The 14,835-nt window shown below is 40.9% G+C and overlaps 1 protein-coding gene across 1 annotated transcript; it reads left to right on the top strand.

Annotated features, from left to right (window-relative positions):
* Positions 1–589: 589 nt before the first annotated feature.
* LOC111665691 (DEP domain-containing mTOR-interacting protein-like) lies at positions 590–8,405 on the top strand. Its single transcript, XM_023420766.2, has 5 exons — positions 590–847; positions 3,984–4,157; positions 4,616–4,686; positions 5,033–5,137; positions 5,618–8,405. The coding sequence occupies exons 1-5, from the start codon at positions 829–831 to the stop codon at positions 5,744–5,746; spliced, it is 498 nt and encodes a 165-aa protein (XP_023276534.1). The 5' UTR covers positions 590–828; the 3' UTR covers positions 5,747–8,405.
* Positions 8,406–14,835: the final 6,430 nt, after the last annotated feature.

The raw sequence follows: 14,835 nt of genomic DNA on the forward strand, positions 1-14,835 counted from the left end.
CTTCTATTAAACATTCTGTCTTTTGGGATCCTCCTGCTCTACATCTGATCTGTATTGTAATTCTAATTAAAAGATGAAATCATTTTTTTAAATAATCTTTTTTTGCTATAATGCAGTGTATCTCAGACGCTCTCTGTTTTGTTAAGCTTTTTTGTAGTTTCATGAGGTGTTTGTTCGCTTCTGCACTGCGAAGGTTTTTCTGTGGACTCAGAGCTTTTAAGCTTCAGGTCACATTAAACATTAAGTCTCTCTCTTCACATGCAGCATCTTCAGGCTCTATAAGGGAAGTGGAGGCTGCGTGTTTGTTTGCTTATTTCACATCTAAATAAAGGATATTTTAGATATTTGTTTTACACAATGGCTCGGTAACATTTTTTAATTATATTTTGAGAAGTAATTCATATTTTTGATATAACTTTATTATTTCAGAGGCAGGGAAAATTCCACTGAACATGTGTCTCCTCCTCCCTCCTGCAGAGGGTCCGTTTGTTTGTTCAGTGGTTTAATATTTAGCTCACACACACACACACACACACACACACACACACACACACACACACACTTTTTTTTTTCTTTGCTGGATGACTACCCTTGCTTTCAGATCTGTAAACACACACACTCACAGATTTAACTGAGCAGCTGATTAAGAAACCTCATGTAGCTGTCGTAAGGGCCTGTTAAAGACTGATGGTCTGACTGACTGACTGACTGACTGACTGTCTACTGGTCTTTCTGCCTGTGTATATGAGCAGGTAAACGTCTTCCCTTCTCTGCGTTCACCCTCAGAAACTCTCCTCTCAAAGCGTTTGGATAAAGGACTGAGGAGAGATGGGACCTCGGACAGCAGGTAAGAGCTGCTTCAGTTCACACAACAAATGAAAACATGATTTCATTCCCACATCATCATCAGCATCACCAGACGCGAATAAGGTCGTGAACAAGGGTCAGAGTCTTTGGTGCCTTTAACTAAATCTTTTAAATAATTATTTGAATTTATCCACAAAAGCTGCTCAGTCAGAAAAAGAGTCTTTGAGAGTAACGTGGTAGATTTAGTTTTCCAGCTCTTATAACAGCTTATTAGTTGCTTTGAGGTGTTAAATTTATTTTGCTTCCTCGCTGCGTCACTTTGTTGTGAGGAAAAATAAATTGCTGCAGTATCTGATGTCAGCGTGTGTGAGGAGAACAAACCACCGCTGCCTGCAGCGTGCTTTCACACCGGCTGACCGCTTAATAAAGAGAGAGTCGCTCTTTATTTCACTGGTCACAGCAAAAGTTGTTTCCAACTTCTCACTGATCCTTCGTTGAGCATTTTAACGCTCGACTAATGTTCAACGATGTATTCGCAAATATTCAACCGACACTTAGTGAACCATTGAATGGTTAGGGTTGGTGAAGCAGCTGAATCTCGACTGTAACCTGTTGAAATGTGACTAACACTCTGTAGGTGGACTACACAAACAAAGTGTTGCCATCTTTCTTATGTTTTCACTATGTTAACAGACCATAGGGTCAAGTGAAGGCAGGCATCACAATCGTCATCGTTAAGAACAACGAGACAGCGACGTAATTCCCACAGCGACGTAGTGCAGAGGAACACAAAAATAGTGCTAATAATAGATAGAGATGATGAGCCTGTGTATATTCTCATTTGTCCAGGTCATAGTATCCTAAAGGAGTTTTTTAAATCGAAAACAACTGGACTAGGTTATTTGTCTGGGAAGACGTTTCACCTCTCATCCAAGAGGCTTCATCAGTTCGTGTACGCGTCTGACCAGGCTAGGACTGGTCAGATGCGATGGATGAGAGGTGAAACGTCTTCCCAGACAAATAACCTAGTCCAGTTGTTTTCGATTTAAAAAACTCCTTTAGGAGATAGAGATGATAAATATGTAAATAAATAGTTAAGTGTAATATACATTAATAGTTCAGTCACAATTTAAAGTCTTATTCTACAACACTGGTCTTCTTTAAAATCACTTTTTATGGATATATTTTATAAAATTAGCCTTTCAAATATCAAATACTTTAGTGTTATTTATTAGTGTTATTTATTTATGTTGTAACTCCATTTTGAAAAGTTACAAAGTGATGATGATGATGATGATGATGATGATGATGATGATGATGATGACTGAGGCAGTATAAGAGTGTGAATATGGATGAATGAGCTTTATATATTAGCTAACATTAATATTCAGAGCTGTTTGCAGTGAGAAAGTATGTCGCCATTAATGTAATTCAACTTCATTCACTCTAAATCAGAAACATTATTAAAACTAATTTTTGGTTATGTTGTGCATCTAATAACTGTATCTTGTATCCACGGATTGAAGAGGAAGTAGTGAGAGAAGGATTATCTTTAACAGGAACTCTTGGGGTTATGATGAGACAAAGGCCATGAAATTAGTTTTATCATCATTTTACTATCTTGGTGTATGAGGTCACTGTGTCATCCCATCATAAAACCAGCCTATTAAAAACATGTGGGTTTAGTTGAAGATTCAACGAGCACCATGTCAACCGAAAAATATAAACAGTGCTACACACAGTATTTTGAAATCAGTCAGTCTTTACCAAGTAAATATATGAGACCAGAAGACGAGGGAGACTGGGTTGCTCTGGGTTTTACCCTTTATGAAGGAATCGTTTGTATTTCTGTATCACGAAAAAACTCCTGTTTGAGAGCGACGGGGTTCACATAACGAGGATAACATAAGTTTAAAAATGCTACGTGACACAGCTTTAGAATTATCATCTGTTCATAATCACTGAAGAATCCCACACCCTGCTCAAAGCCTCAGGCTGTGATGCAGGTCCAGGTCTGCATCCCAATTCATGTTAGAAGCCTGAGCTTAACTGCAACTTCATTCAACTTGAGATGATTGTTTTTGTCTGTACTAAGTATGGAGTTGATGAGAAATTTGTTGGAAGAGATAAGATGCAAAAAAATAACAAATAAAAAAAGGTCCCTATCCAGATTTGAACTGGGGACACTGAAGTTACACGATACAAGATACACAAGACAGGTGACAGCATGATATCACCTAATGTTCCGCAAGCAGAGATTCTAGCATTAAATAAAATGGAAGAAAACTGACTGTGAGTAGTTTGGCAGGTTTCTTCTGATGGTGTTTTTGCAGATATGTTCAATAAGAGTGGAGCAGTGAAAGGTGTTGTTGTAGCCGATGTGCACTCAGAGGATGTGGACCTCTGGTATCAGGTAAATCAGTGAACAACTTCAGTGCAAGATGAAGGTTTAAATTTTAATTCATTTGACAGATCAATCTACATATTCCAATTTCACCTCCAGTTTGTCTGAGCACATTGTGCCGTGCGACTGCAGGTTACGCTCTGTGCTCGCTCTCTGGGAGTTTGGTTTTGAGGGGTTGTTGCTTTTCCTTGTCAACACTTAATGAACCAAGCTGGTTCTCATTGTCCGGGAGCAGCTGTGGTGTTAACATTTACCTATGTTGAAATCAAATTTAATCATCTTATCATCGTTCATGTCTGTGTTGACACTGTGGAAATGAAACCAGGTCTGTTCCAGGTTTGTTCGGGCACAAAGGGGTTTTTTTTTTTTGTTTAATTTGCACAGACTCGCTGAGAGTCAGTGGCCAGAATCCTTAGAGCGAACAACAACAGAGACAACAAACCAACACAAATATGCACAAATATGAGAAAAATGAAATAAGCCGTACAATGTAGCGCATCGAAAATGGAGAAAAGAGTTCATTTTCACAGCGATCAAAGGGACAGGTGATCACAGAGGCGTTTGGCCACTCGTCCGCCCGTCTGGTGTCGTATGAGTGCAGGGCAGGCACCTCCAGCCAACACTGTGATCCGTTTATCTTATCTCTGCTATTTAAGGAAGCATCACCCGTTATCAAGGCATGTTTGAACGGAAACAGAATTGTTGGAAGTTGATATTGAGGAAGTTAAACACAGAAACTGGGTCATGATGATATTCTCTTTCTGACCATCAGTCACTCCCTCTAAGGAGGTGAAGGCGGTCGCAGGGGGAGGATGTGAAGGTCACGCAAGAGCCCGGCTGAGGAGCAGCAGTGATGGAAGCAGATACAGCAGGCGAGAGGTCGGCCTCGCCAACAACTCCTCCTCCTCTTCCTCCTCCTCCCCAATGCTCTCCAACCCCAAATCAGGTAAAAGAAAAACACCCGTACAGTGTCCTCCAACATGTATACATCTTAAAGGTGCTTTAGGTAAGTCATTTTTTGTTGGACAGTGAACAGTTCCAGAGATGGTGAGGTATTTCCAGTACGGCTGCCATGTTTTATTAGTTTGAAAGTCACATACAGAGTCAAATAACCACCTGCAAAGATCAGTGTTTGCTCAAATCAGGTGCATGAAGGACTCAGGTTATAGTCTGAGTGAGGAGGAGCGCTGACAGTCGTAGAGCCAGTCTATGACCGACGTCTGCATCGGTGACTGTCTCATTTGGAACAGTACAAGGTGCAAACAGATGTCTCACATGCAACACGAGCTGTTGGCATGAACGTCTAACTCGTATTTATGTGTTGATTCCATTTCCGTCTTGCTTTGTCTCTTGCTGTTGTCGGAAAAACACATTTTGACATTTTAACGTTTGTGTCGTGTTCAGTTCTGAAGAGACCGGTGAGCAATGAGGAGCTGCAAAAACCAGGAGGACCCTACATCAAGAAAACTTTCACAGTACGTCAACGATTTAACAGTTATCACAGTGGAAATACTTTTTTTTTTTTTTTTTTTTTTTAAACATGTCATTAAGGTGAGAAGAGATGAGAGATTATGTGTAAATGCTTCTCGGGATAGAAGAAGAAAAAGAGACTTACTGCCTCAGTGATGAAGATGAATTTTTAGAATCATACAAAGTTGGTTTAACACATTTATTTACGTATATTATAAATGATTGCTCTGTTAGAATCACTGGTTTTAGGAGGGACTGATATATGAGGGGAAACTCCATCACAGAAGTATTTTTCTGTACTTTTTTCCTAACACACTCTCTTCTGACTGACGGAGCTCTGTGTGTCTGCAGATTGTGGGCGATGCTGTGGGTTGGGGGTTTGTGGTGAGGGGGAACAGGCCGTGTCACATCCAGGCTGTGGAGCCCTGCGGCCCAGCTGCTGCTGCAGGGATGAAGGTAGGCCTCACGGGAAATGTAATGACTAAAGATACTCCCAAATTCTTTAGAGATAAAAAACAAGTTTGGATTTGATGTCAATTGCTGACATCTAGTGGGCACTGGTGGAACTGCAGGTTAAAGCACTTAATCCATCACTGGTTTCTCTTTTGTTTTCTCAAAACAGAAGCTCTATTTCTCTCCTAAAGTATTTAAAACCACTTTCCAAAGCTTCTTTGTATGTAATATTACCATGCTATGATCTAAAATTTTAATAACGATATGCTTGTTCAGGTTGATGTAGTAAAAACTGCCCGTGGAAGGTTTCTGGGTTTCTTACTCCCCCAAGAAATACAAAGATTTGTAATTGTTTTTCCAGTTTTGAAAAGTCTGCATTTGTCATAATCTGTTGACCACAGTTTAGTTTAGTAGCACTGCAGAGTTGTTTTGTGGGGAGAAAGGTCCCCTCACTTATCTTATTGCGCTCTTCCTCTATTACAGGTTTGTCAGTTCGTGGTGTCCGTCAACGGCCTCAACGTTCTCGACCTGGACTACCGGACCGTCAGCCACCTGATCCTAACAGGACCCAGAACCGTGGTGATGGAGGTGATGGAGGAGACCGACCACTGAAGAATGAGATGAACACTGATGAATGGACAGTACAGTACAGAAGCTGAGAACACTGTGCATGGTGTTCTTGCTTTAATGAAAAAGTTACTACAGTTACGTGTGTCCTCTCTGAGGTTTTCTACAAAAGACTGAGAAAACACAGTGATGAGACAGGAGAGAACCTTGGTAGGAACCATATGGGGGAACTTTCTGTTTGTAAAGATTTGTTGAACTGATGGAGGGCTCTTGTTTTCAGGTTGGTTGACTGAAGATATAACTTGAAGGTCAACACTTGAATCTTTAGAGTTGGAGACGACTCTCCGAAATGGACAGAAATGGAATCTGTCAATACCAGGCAACAGATGATAGCATTGTTTGTGCACATGAAATAGCTCCTTAACTAAGAGGCAGACAAATTGATTTCATGAAGCAGCCTTGGGCTGCATTATCAACACAGTGTGGCCTTTTGGGCCTCAAACACATCGTGGTAGTTTGGGAGCAGAGCAATGCCTGAACCAAGGAGCAAGCTAAATGTTGGAGCCGATGCTAAGCTAAACACTGGGCGAATAAAGAAGCTGCATTAAGAAGCTTTTCAGCTTTATACACCTCAACACATCAGAATTATTCATCTTTCTCTAATGACAGATGACAAAATAAGTCAAAGAGCTGTTTTTGCATCCATTTAAATCTTTTTCTTTTTTTTAAATTGATGCATAATATAAAAAATGGCATCATGTGACGAGCAGTATTACCACTTTGCGCTCTGCTGTTCCTGGTGATGTGATGCAGAAGTGTCCCTCTAAATGCTGTGACATCAGACGATGAGTGCCCCCCAGAGTTCTCACTTCCTCATCACAAGGTGCTCTTATTAGTTCATTTTACCTCTTCGAACTAGTCTGTTGAAGAGATGTGTGTATGAGGGTGGTGTTGGCTTAATTAACAGGTATGTCACATGGTTGCAGCTTCCTCATCCCACCTGTCAGGACGATCAGTGATATCATCTCTGTTAATGATGTTTCAATTTCTTAAAGAGACATTAGAACCAGTTCTTTTATTTATTCCAAACAAGCTTTATTTTGAACTTCTTTGAACCTCTTCACACTAAATGATGACAGACAGAGGAAAGATATTGATAGATATTTATATTTATAAGAAAGTGCTTATTCTAACGTGTCTTGCGATACACCTGCGTCGTGCTGTCGTGACCCTTGACAGGATCATGTTGTTGACATCGCTCCAACAGCTGGTGTTTCCTTCAGTGCAGTGGTTTGGACTTTTAACCCCACATGCCAACTCTCGGCCTCCTCCACACACAAACACATTACCTGAAGCATTTACACACACACACACACACATGCGCACACACACACTTGCACACACATACACACACACGTGCCTTGGCCGTGTTTACTTTTCCATCCACTCCCCGCGACGTCTAATTCTCAGAAAGGAAGTGAGGAGTGTGAAGAAGTGCGAGTTGGATCAGCAGCTTAGCGGGGGAAACAGACTGTAACTGAAGTGTTTTGTTTTCTCTTACTCCTTTATTTTTTTATACCTTTGTACTGTATCTGTTTTTACCATGTGCCCGTGTGTGTGTGTGTGTGTGTGTGTGTGTGTGTTTTTTTTTTTCTCATTGGTTGGTGCCGTGTGTGTTTCAGTGGTGATGAAATATCTCCCAGCAGGCAGCGTTTTGCTCTCTGCAGGGGGATTCTGGAGACCCAGGGAGTCTCTTGGCTCCTGTTGCATCTTTATTGTTTTAAAATGAGGATTTTATGAAGAAGCCGAATATCCTTTTTTAGAATTACTCTCACTTTCCTTGAAGTACACTAGAGAACTAGAGGCAGAGAAGAAGCCTGTTAGATTCTTATCAAGATTAAAATACTTTCATTTCAGTTTTAATATATTCCTCTTTTGTATGATGTTTGCTTTCTCTCTTTTATGTCTTTAACTGTGATTGTTTGAATTTCAGTTTGACTGTGAAACTACTTAAAGCTGCATTTCTCATGTGACAAATGAAATATAAATAAATGACGAATTACTGACAAACGTTCTGTCGGTGCAGGGAATCCTCCCAGGGATTGTAAAAAAAAAAAAAAAAACAGGTCAAAGGTCACAGAGTCTGGAGGTCATGTGGTCCAAGAGGAGTAAGGTTCAAGAACATGAAGCTGGAGGACGGAGGGTTACAGCAGGTGAAATGGAGCCGAGAGCTGCTGCTTCACATTCAGGTTCTGCATCACTGAAGCACCTCAGTTCAGCTTCAACTTCAACCTGTGATGAGAACATGCAGTTTTACCAGGTGGTGGCAGCAACTTTTCAAGTTTAAAGGGACATTCTTCCAAATTTCTAAAACATCAGTGTGTACGTTCAAGTCATCAGAGAAGTACTCAGCCTGTGAAGACAGCTGTATAATGTTTACTGTGGCCCTGGAAGAGAGAAAATAAACCTGATCATCTCACCTTGAATTTCAAAGATTACGCATCATCGGTGTGGTCTGTTTGAACAGGGAAGTCTGAATTTCCAAGTTTCTCTGTTGGAAAATTGCTATTGGAATATCCCCTGCAGTCGGATTTCCAACTCAGAAAGTCAGAAGAACCTCACCGACCTCGAGCTCAAAAATCCAAGATGGCTGCTCTGCACATCAATAGAAGTGAGAGCTGTATTAATAAACTGTTTACTAGCACTTCTGTCGTATTTGTCTCTCATTGAATCAGTCGTACACACCGTCCTGTCCAGCTTCTATCTGTTTGTCTAATGCAATGTTGTCAAATGGTTTTGATAACAATAATAACAACAAGCAAACAACGACAATAAAAAGCTTCTGGCCTGTGACATCATTCCCGGCTCCGACAACCATAAATGGAAGGCGATGGGGTTTGACAGACGTGGGCATTTACCAAGCAGGAAAGGGCTAATGAAAGATCGAGTTGCATGATGGGAAATGTAGGTTCCAGTGTTTTCAGAGCGTGATTCATACTAGGAACTAAAGGTCAAAAGGTCTGCTGCTTTGATTCAGACCATATTTTAATCTTTCTATGATGAATTCTCCAACTTCATGGAAATGCAATAATAAAATTAATAGTGTCCCTTTAAAGCTCACATTGTGTATGTGCTGAATTTTTCTATGTAATTACAGTACCAATACCATGGTTTACATGTTTGTTTTATGTGAAATCAGATCATCATATCAATACGTTGACATAATTTTTTCCACTGCCAAACATAACATCACCTTGTGAAATGAGTGTAAATCTCTGGCTCAGTGATGAACAGACGGACAGGGAGAAAATAACAGACGTTCCCTGCTGTCAACACAGGGAATCCTCCCAGCAACTGATGGCTGTTAGCCAGTTCAGAAAAAAGGTCAAAGTTCACAGAGTCAAGAGATCATGTGTAAAGTTCAAGAACGTAAACTTCTGGAGCCAGAGGATGAGAGGTCACAGCAGGTCAAGGGGAGGACAGCACAGCGTGAGCTCCTTCACAGTCACGTCATGACCGTCTTCATCGCTGAAAATCTCTGATAGGGGGAGTTTAAAAACATTATTTTGTGCACGAAGCAGCTTCATTTTTATGTGTCATGTCTCCACAGCTTCAGTGGCGCGAGCAGCTGTGGGAGGGTTCACTCCTCACCAATCCCAGCTCACACTTTCTCCTGCGCATCTGTCATGATCACATCCTCTCCTCCTGTCTCTGGGATGAGTACGACAAGAACGACATTCCTCAACATTCCAGGGGATTTTATTGAATTCCAGGTGAGTGACTTCTGACTTCTGAGCTTGTAGAGACACATTCAACAAAAACAGAGAAGCCGGCCGACTGTGAAAAGGCCCCACGTTACGCTGTGCAGCGGTTCCCTTAGGATTCGCTTGGCTGTGTTGCAGATCGCCCGGCAACATTATGCGTCATCACAGAGGTTGATTTTAGCTTTAAATAATGTCTATATTTAGGCCTTTATAGCATTCAAACTAAAATAGAAACCAAGCAACTGTCGTTAGTACAAGCCATCACCAACCAGCAGAGACATCTGAGAATGCAAAAGAAGCCACCATTAATTCTTACACACAGCAATGAAAAGCATTAGAAATCATAACATCACACTATCCCAAGGGTCTAAGCACATTGGATATTGTTGAGCCCCTTGAGGCAAATTTGTGATTTGTGACATTGGGCTATATGAATAAAATTTGACTTGACTTGACAATAGAAACCATAAGAGACCATCACAAACTATTGGACACCAATGGGAACCATTAGAGCATTCTCCAGTCTGCGAACGACAGCATCATAAACCATTACACACATTAGAGGATACAAAAGAACCCATCACGAACCGATACAAGTCATTACACGCTGTGATGGAAACCATTAGAAACTATTAGAAACCAATACAGCTCATAAGAAAAACCCTGATAAACCACATCATATCTTCTAATGAAAACCATTAAAAAAGAAGTCATCACAGACCAGTAGAAACAAGCACAGCTCATATTGAAATTAGATAAGTACGGAAACCCGCTGCAAACCATGATAATGTGATAGACCTAATGAATTATGATAATGTCTAATGTTTTTTAATCTAGTGGAAATTATCAGGATTCTTCTGGTGGTTTCGAGGAAGGTCAAGGCTTTGATCCATTATTGATTTCACTTATTAAATTCACTTTCATAATCAGGAGAAAATGCAAATGAAAGGACAGGGGAAGGTTAAAGTGGGATTTTTGACACGGATGAGACATGATCGTCATGGGAATCAGTTTGGACTAAAGACCGTGATGATTTTTGAGCAGAACGGCTTCGACTTGTGTTACTTGCGTGTCCGTTTTGCGAGGACGACCGTGTGGTCAGAATTTCTGTAAAAAGGCAAATGAAAAGAAATTAAAATTGCTGATTTTTGCTGCTATTTGATAACCGGCCCACTGTCAGTCATTACAGAGGTGTTGACAGTGGCACAGCTCTGTGGTTACAGGTGAATAACTGTGTTTCAGGAATGATTTCGGTCACTGTGACATCAACGTCAAAATCAAGTGACCCTGGCTGTGATTGCGGCCGACGGCTCGGTAGATGGAATGTAAACAAGCAGTTGCAGCAGTGAGTGTGTTGAATCCCAAAGGCCAGCAGGGAAAATCTGGTGCAGAAGAGCAGGAGCCCACAAAAGCACCTCGCCCCCCCCCCCGAGCAAGACTGTGGTTGTACTGGGCGGCTTCCAGTTAAGTTTCCCATTCAGTCAGACTCAGTGCATGTGGTGTGGCCGTCCCTGCGATTCTCTGCAGGTGAACAGGCTCACATGTTCAGTTTCAGCAGGAACAGAAATAGATTTTAAGTTCACTTGAATCTCCAGGTTCAGTCAGTTCATTTGCGGCCACCCACAGTCATTTTCAGTCCAGTGGAGCAGGATCTCGTCACATATTAAAGCCTCGGCGCAATGGTTCATCAATATGAGAGAAGACACTTTGTTTATATTCCGAAAAGAACACTGTGTCCACCATCAGATATAAAATGTTGGGAGTTGAAATTAGTCAATATTTCCAAAAGCACAGTTAATCTGCTCTTTTCAAAAACCTATTTTGCAAGCAGAGAATATGAGATGAGTCATAACTTCGACAACAGCCCATAATAGCTGCAGGAAAGTTCTTATTTTTTAGTGCCCAGGCTCAAATCATAGAGGGTTTTATTATTGTTTGTGTTGTTTTACTGGTGCTTTTTTTTTCAAAACTTTTATATGAATAGTTCTAATGATCTTCTTTGTTTATAAAGCAGATATAGGTTCTGTATTAATACCGTCCTCAGCCACGCCCCAAGCCCCGTCCACCTGGACCCACCATCCAACCTTGTAGGATTTGGTTTCTCTGTGAGTGTTTACCTGAAATCTGCTACATCTTTATTGGATCACTCAGAAAACAGTCAGCCAGTCAGAGGAGAGGCTCAGAGCCTCCTCTCTTCTGATTGGCTCACCGACCTGTTGTTACTAGAGCTCCAGAAAGAAGCCTGAGAGAGGAGATGTTAAACTACACTGAGATGGTTTTTGGTTCTTAAAACCACAAACATATCTTCTTATGGATCAACACTTCAAATAAAACACAGGAAAGGTGTAAAATATCAGATCTTTAAGATTTGTCAGTCGGGTTTTAAGCAGCGTTTCTCTGTAAGAATATGCAAACATGTTGCTCTCCTGTTGAAGAAAACTGAGGATGACAAACTATTTATTCAAGCTGCAGTTTTCAAGCCACGGAACTCAAAGTTCAAAGGGAACACACAGAACTTTACTGTTCAATATTTCTGATTATGATAATACAGGAGACTTCAGGGAACTCTGATTCTACTGTTGGTTAAAGGCTACATGGTCAGCGAATAAGCCCACAATAACTGAGGTCTATAGAAACTGAGCGCCTCACCCTCTGCAGACACAAGCCCATTATTCATTCAAGGCTCTGTGCTTTCTCACAGATGAGGGCACCTGCACATCCAAGGCTGCAGCTCTGTGTGGATGTTATGTGTTACTGTGTGAACATCTAAAGGATTTCAAGGTCCACCTTTGCAGTTCACTGCTGTAGCGGTTTTGCCCACTATAGTCCTGTTTTACACCCTCCAATGAACTTGAGGGAGAGTCGTCATTCTAATAACAATTATATGGCACAAGAGTGTTCCCATTTTTCTTCCATGATCCTCACTCTTAGTTTTTACATTCAGCCACCTGCCCAGAGCAGAGAGAGGCACATTAAGTGGAGCCCTGGGGACAGCATACAGCCAGGGGTCACAGAAATACACACTTTGTCAACTGCAGCCGCTCAACCTCTCTGCAGCTCAGAAGCATTTTTCTGCTGCCGCGCCTCACGTTAAACGAGGAAGAAGGAATGAATAGCTGCAGGGGTGGATGGTGAATGAAGCGGGAAACACCCATCAGTCCACTGCAAGTCTCAACTGAGAGGAGACCTGCCAGCAGCGTTAAGCTGGCCAGAGACAGCAACAGCGAGACGGGAAGTGAGGCCGTGCAGCCTTCAAATTAAAATAGAATAACTCTGTTCCCTTCAATACTGTACATGTGCAATAACTCATTTTTCTGCAAGGTCAGACTTTACAACATTTGTTTCATGGCTAAAATCGAGGTAAACACAAATAGCAATGTGCATGTTAAAATGCAGAATTCAACAGCCCCCCCCCCCCAGAAAATAAAAGGCAGTAAAGACAGACTGACAAAAGTTGAATTTACAGTCAGCTTCCAGAATCACTTGCCCTTAAGTTGTAAAATTACTGTGGAAAAAAGTAGTAAAGTTTATAAGTTGTAAAAATATTCAGGTGTTTGTCTTGAGGTCATTTTTTGCACAAAATGTATCCAAAATGGCTAAAATAGGTTTTTCACTTTTAACAGTAGATAATTTGTTTATTTGAACATATGGTCTGTTGGTATAATGATAAATATGTCTGCCAGAACTACTGCAGGATCCAAAAAAAGAGGGGAAATCATATTGAGTGGTGAATAATTTGCTATAAAAACCAAAACCAAACATCTTGAACAAACAGTGCGAAGCTGTATCGTCTATTTCTAGGATATTACTTCATGCCGAGGGGGACTGTAGCTGACATTTACCATGACTTCACAAATATTTACATGGGCTGCCATCAGTGGATGAATCTCAGCACTTCATGGTTCAAGGGCTGAAGCTTCTGTGATCTCCTATGTAAGTCTCTAAGGGATGAGCAGCATCAGAGCGGGAGACTGGTGGTAAAGCAGAGAAGGGTCCAGGTTCAGTGTTTATTGTACGGGTGATGAAAAACCTGCTGGTGCATGGTTTTCATTTTGATGTTATCTCAAGAGCTTCTCTGCAACTGCTTACTGTGTTAATACTTAATCAATACTTATGCTGGTGTCTATTCTTCGGCTCCTGCTGCTTTGCAACTGAGAGCACGAATGGAAAAGAAGCTGTAATGTTGTTACAGCTTGGAGCACAAACACTGCTACAGTAACTATGGGAAATCTGAAGAAAACACCTAAATGAAAAGGTAAAAGAGACTAAAATGTGCTTACGTGTGATGCTCGGTGTCTTTGCCCTCATTCCTTTGTACAAACTCAGAGTTTATTCTTCTGTGACTATCAAAACTCTTACAAGGTTATTTGAGGTTTTCATACAAGGTTTATAACAAACTCTCAAACTTGCAGTTGTTTTTTTTGTAGGGAAAGGAAAGTTTACTTTGTGCACATTTAGAGTTCACATTAGGGAGGTAGGAAAGTTTAAAATAACATCTGTTGGATTAAAAGTTTGCCAATTATGTTATTAGTTAACGGGATAAATGTGTACATTCTGATTGTCAAATTTTACCTGCCAGCTTTAGAGAATATGCACGTACAACAGATTTTTTTGCAGACTTATACTTTTTTTAACAGTGTTTAAAAAACACAAAACTGCAAGATTAGCATGTAGACATTTGATGTCCTTAATGTTGCATTACTGCCACCTTCTGGTTTTGGTCCTTGTTGATGTGCCATTATCATATAGGCTTATTGGTTTAATTAGTCCAGTTGACCTAAAACACTATCCCACAACCTCCATACCCCTAAAATACTTCATTGTGACTTGCTCTTTCCTATTATGACTCCTGCTCCTCGCCACCTCCACCTCCACCTCCACCTCCACCCTGTTTTGAATGTAAATGTCTTGCTTTGGCTTCATGATCCCTGCTCTGTTGCTAAGCTTTTTCTCTCTGATTTTGACATCTCTATGTTGAGGAGTGTTAACTTTCTTTTTTATTTTTCATCATGCCTTTTTTCCATTTTAGGGTATACCTATAGTGTGTCTCCAGGTGCCCCCATGCAAGTGATTTCTTAAGCTTGACTACTCTTTGAGTGTGTGAGCAATGTTTCATATAGAAGACCCTGATGATCTTTGTCAGTGCCTAAGTGAAAACTTGTAAGAGCCGAAACTGAATCACTACATATGAGTATCTTACCTGATCCCCACCTGTTCAGCCCATGCTAAAGCAGCCAGTATTGCATACAGCTCTTATGGTCAAATAATTTGTGGTTGTGATGCAGACTTTGGTGACCGAACACTGCCACTGCTGCTCCTTTTGCATCTGTCAGTGAAAATGTGTACTAAATCTGCATTTTCAATATTGTG

This window comes from Seriola lalandi, unplaced genomic scaffold, assembly GCF_002814215.2.
Source record: "Seriola lalandi dorsalis isolate HSWRI2012SDOR001 ecotype SW California unplaced genomic scaffold, Sedor1 jcf7180002054657, whole genome shotgun sequence".
Classification (NCBI taxonomy): Eukaryota; Metazoa; Chordata; class Actinopteri; order Carangiformes; family Carangidae; genus Seriola; species Seriola lalandi.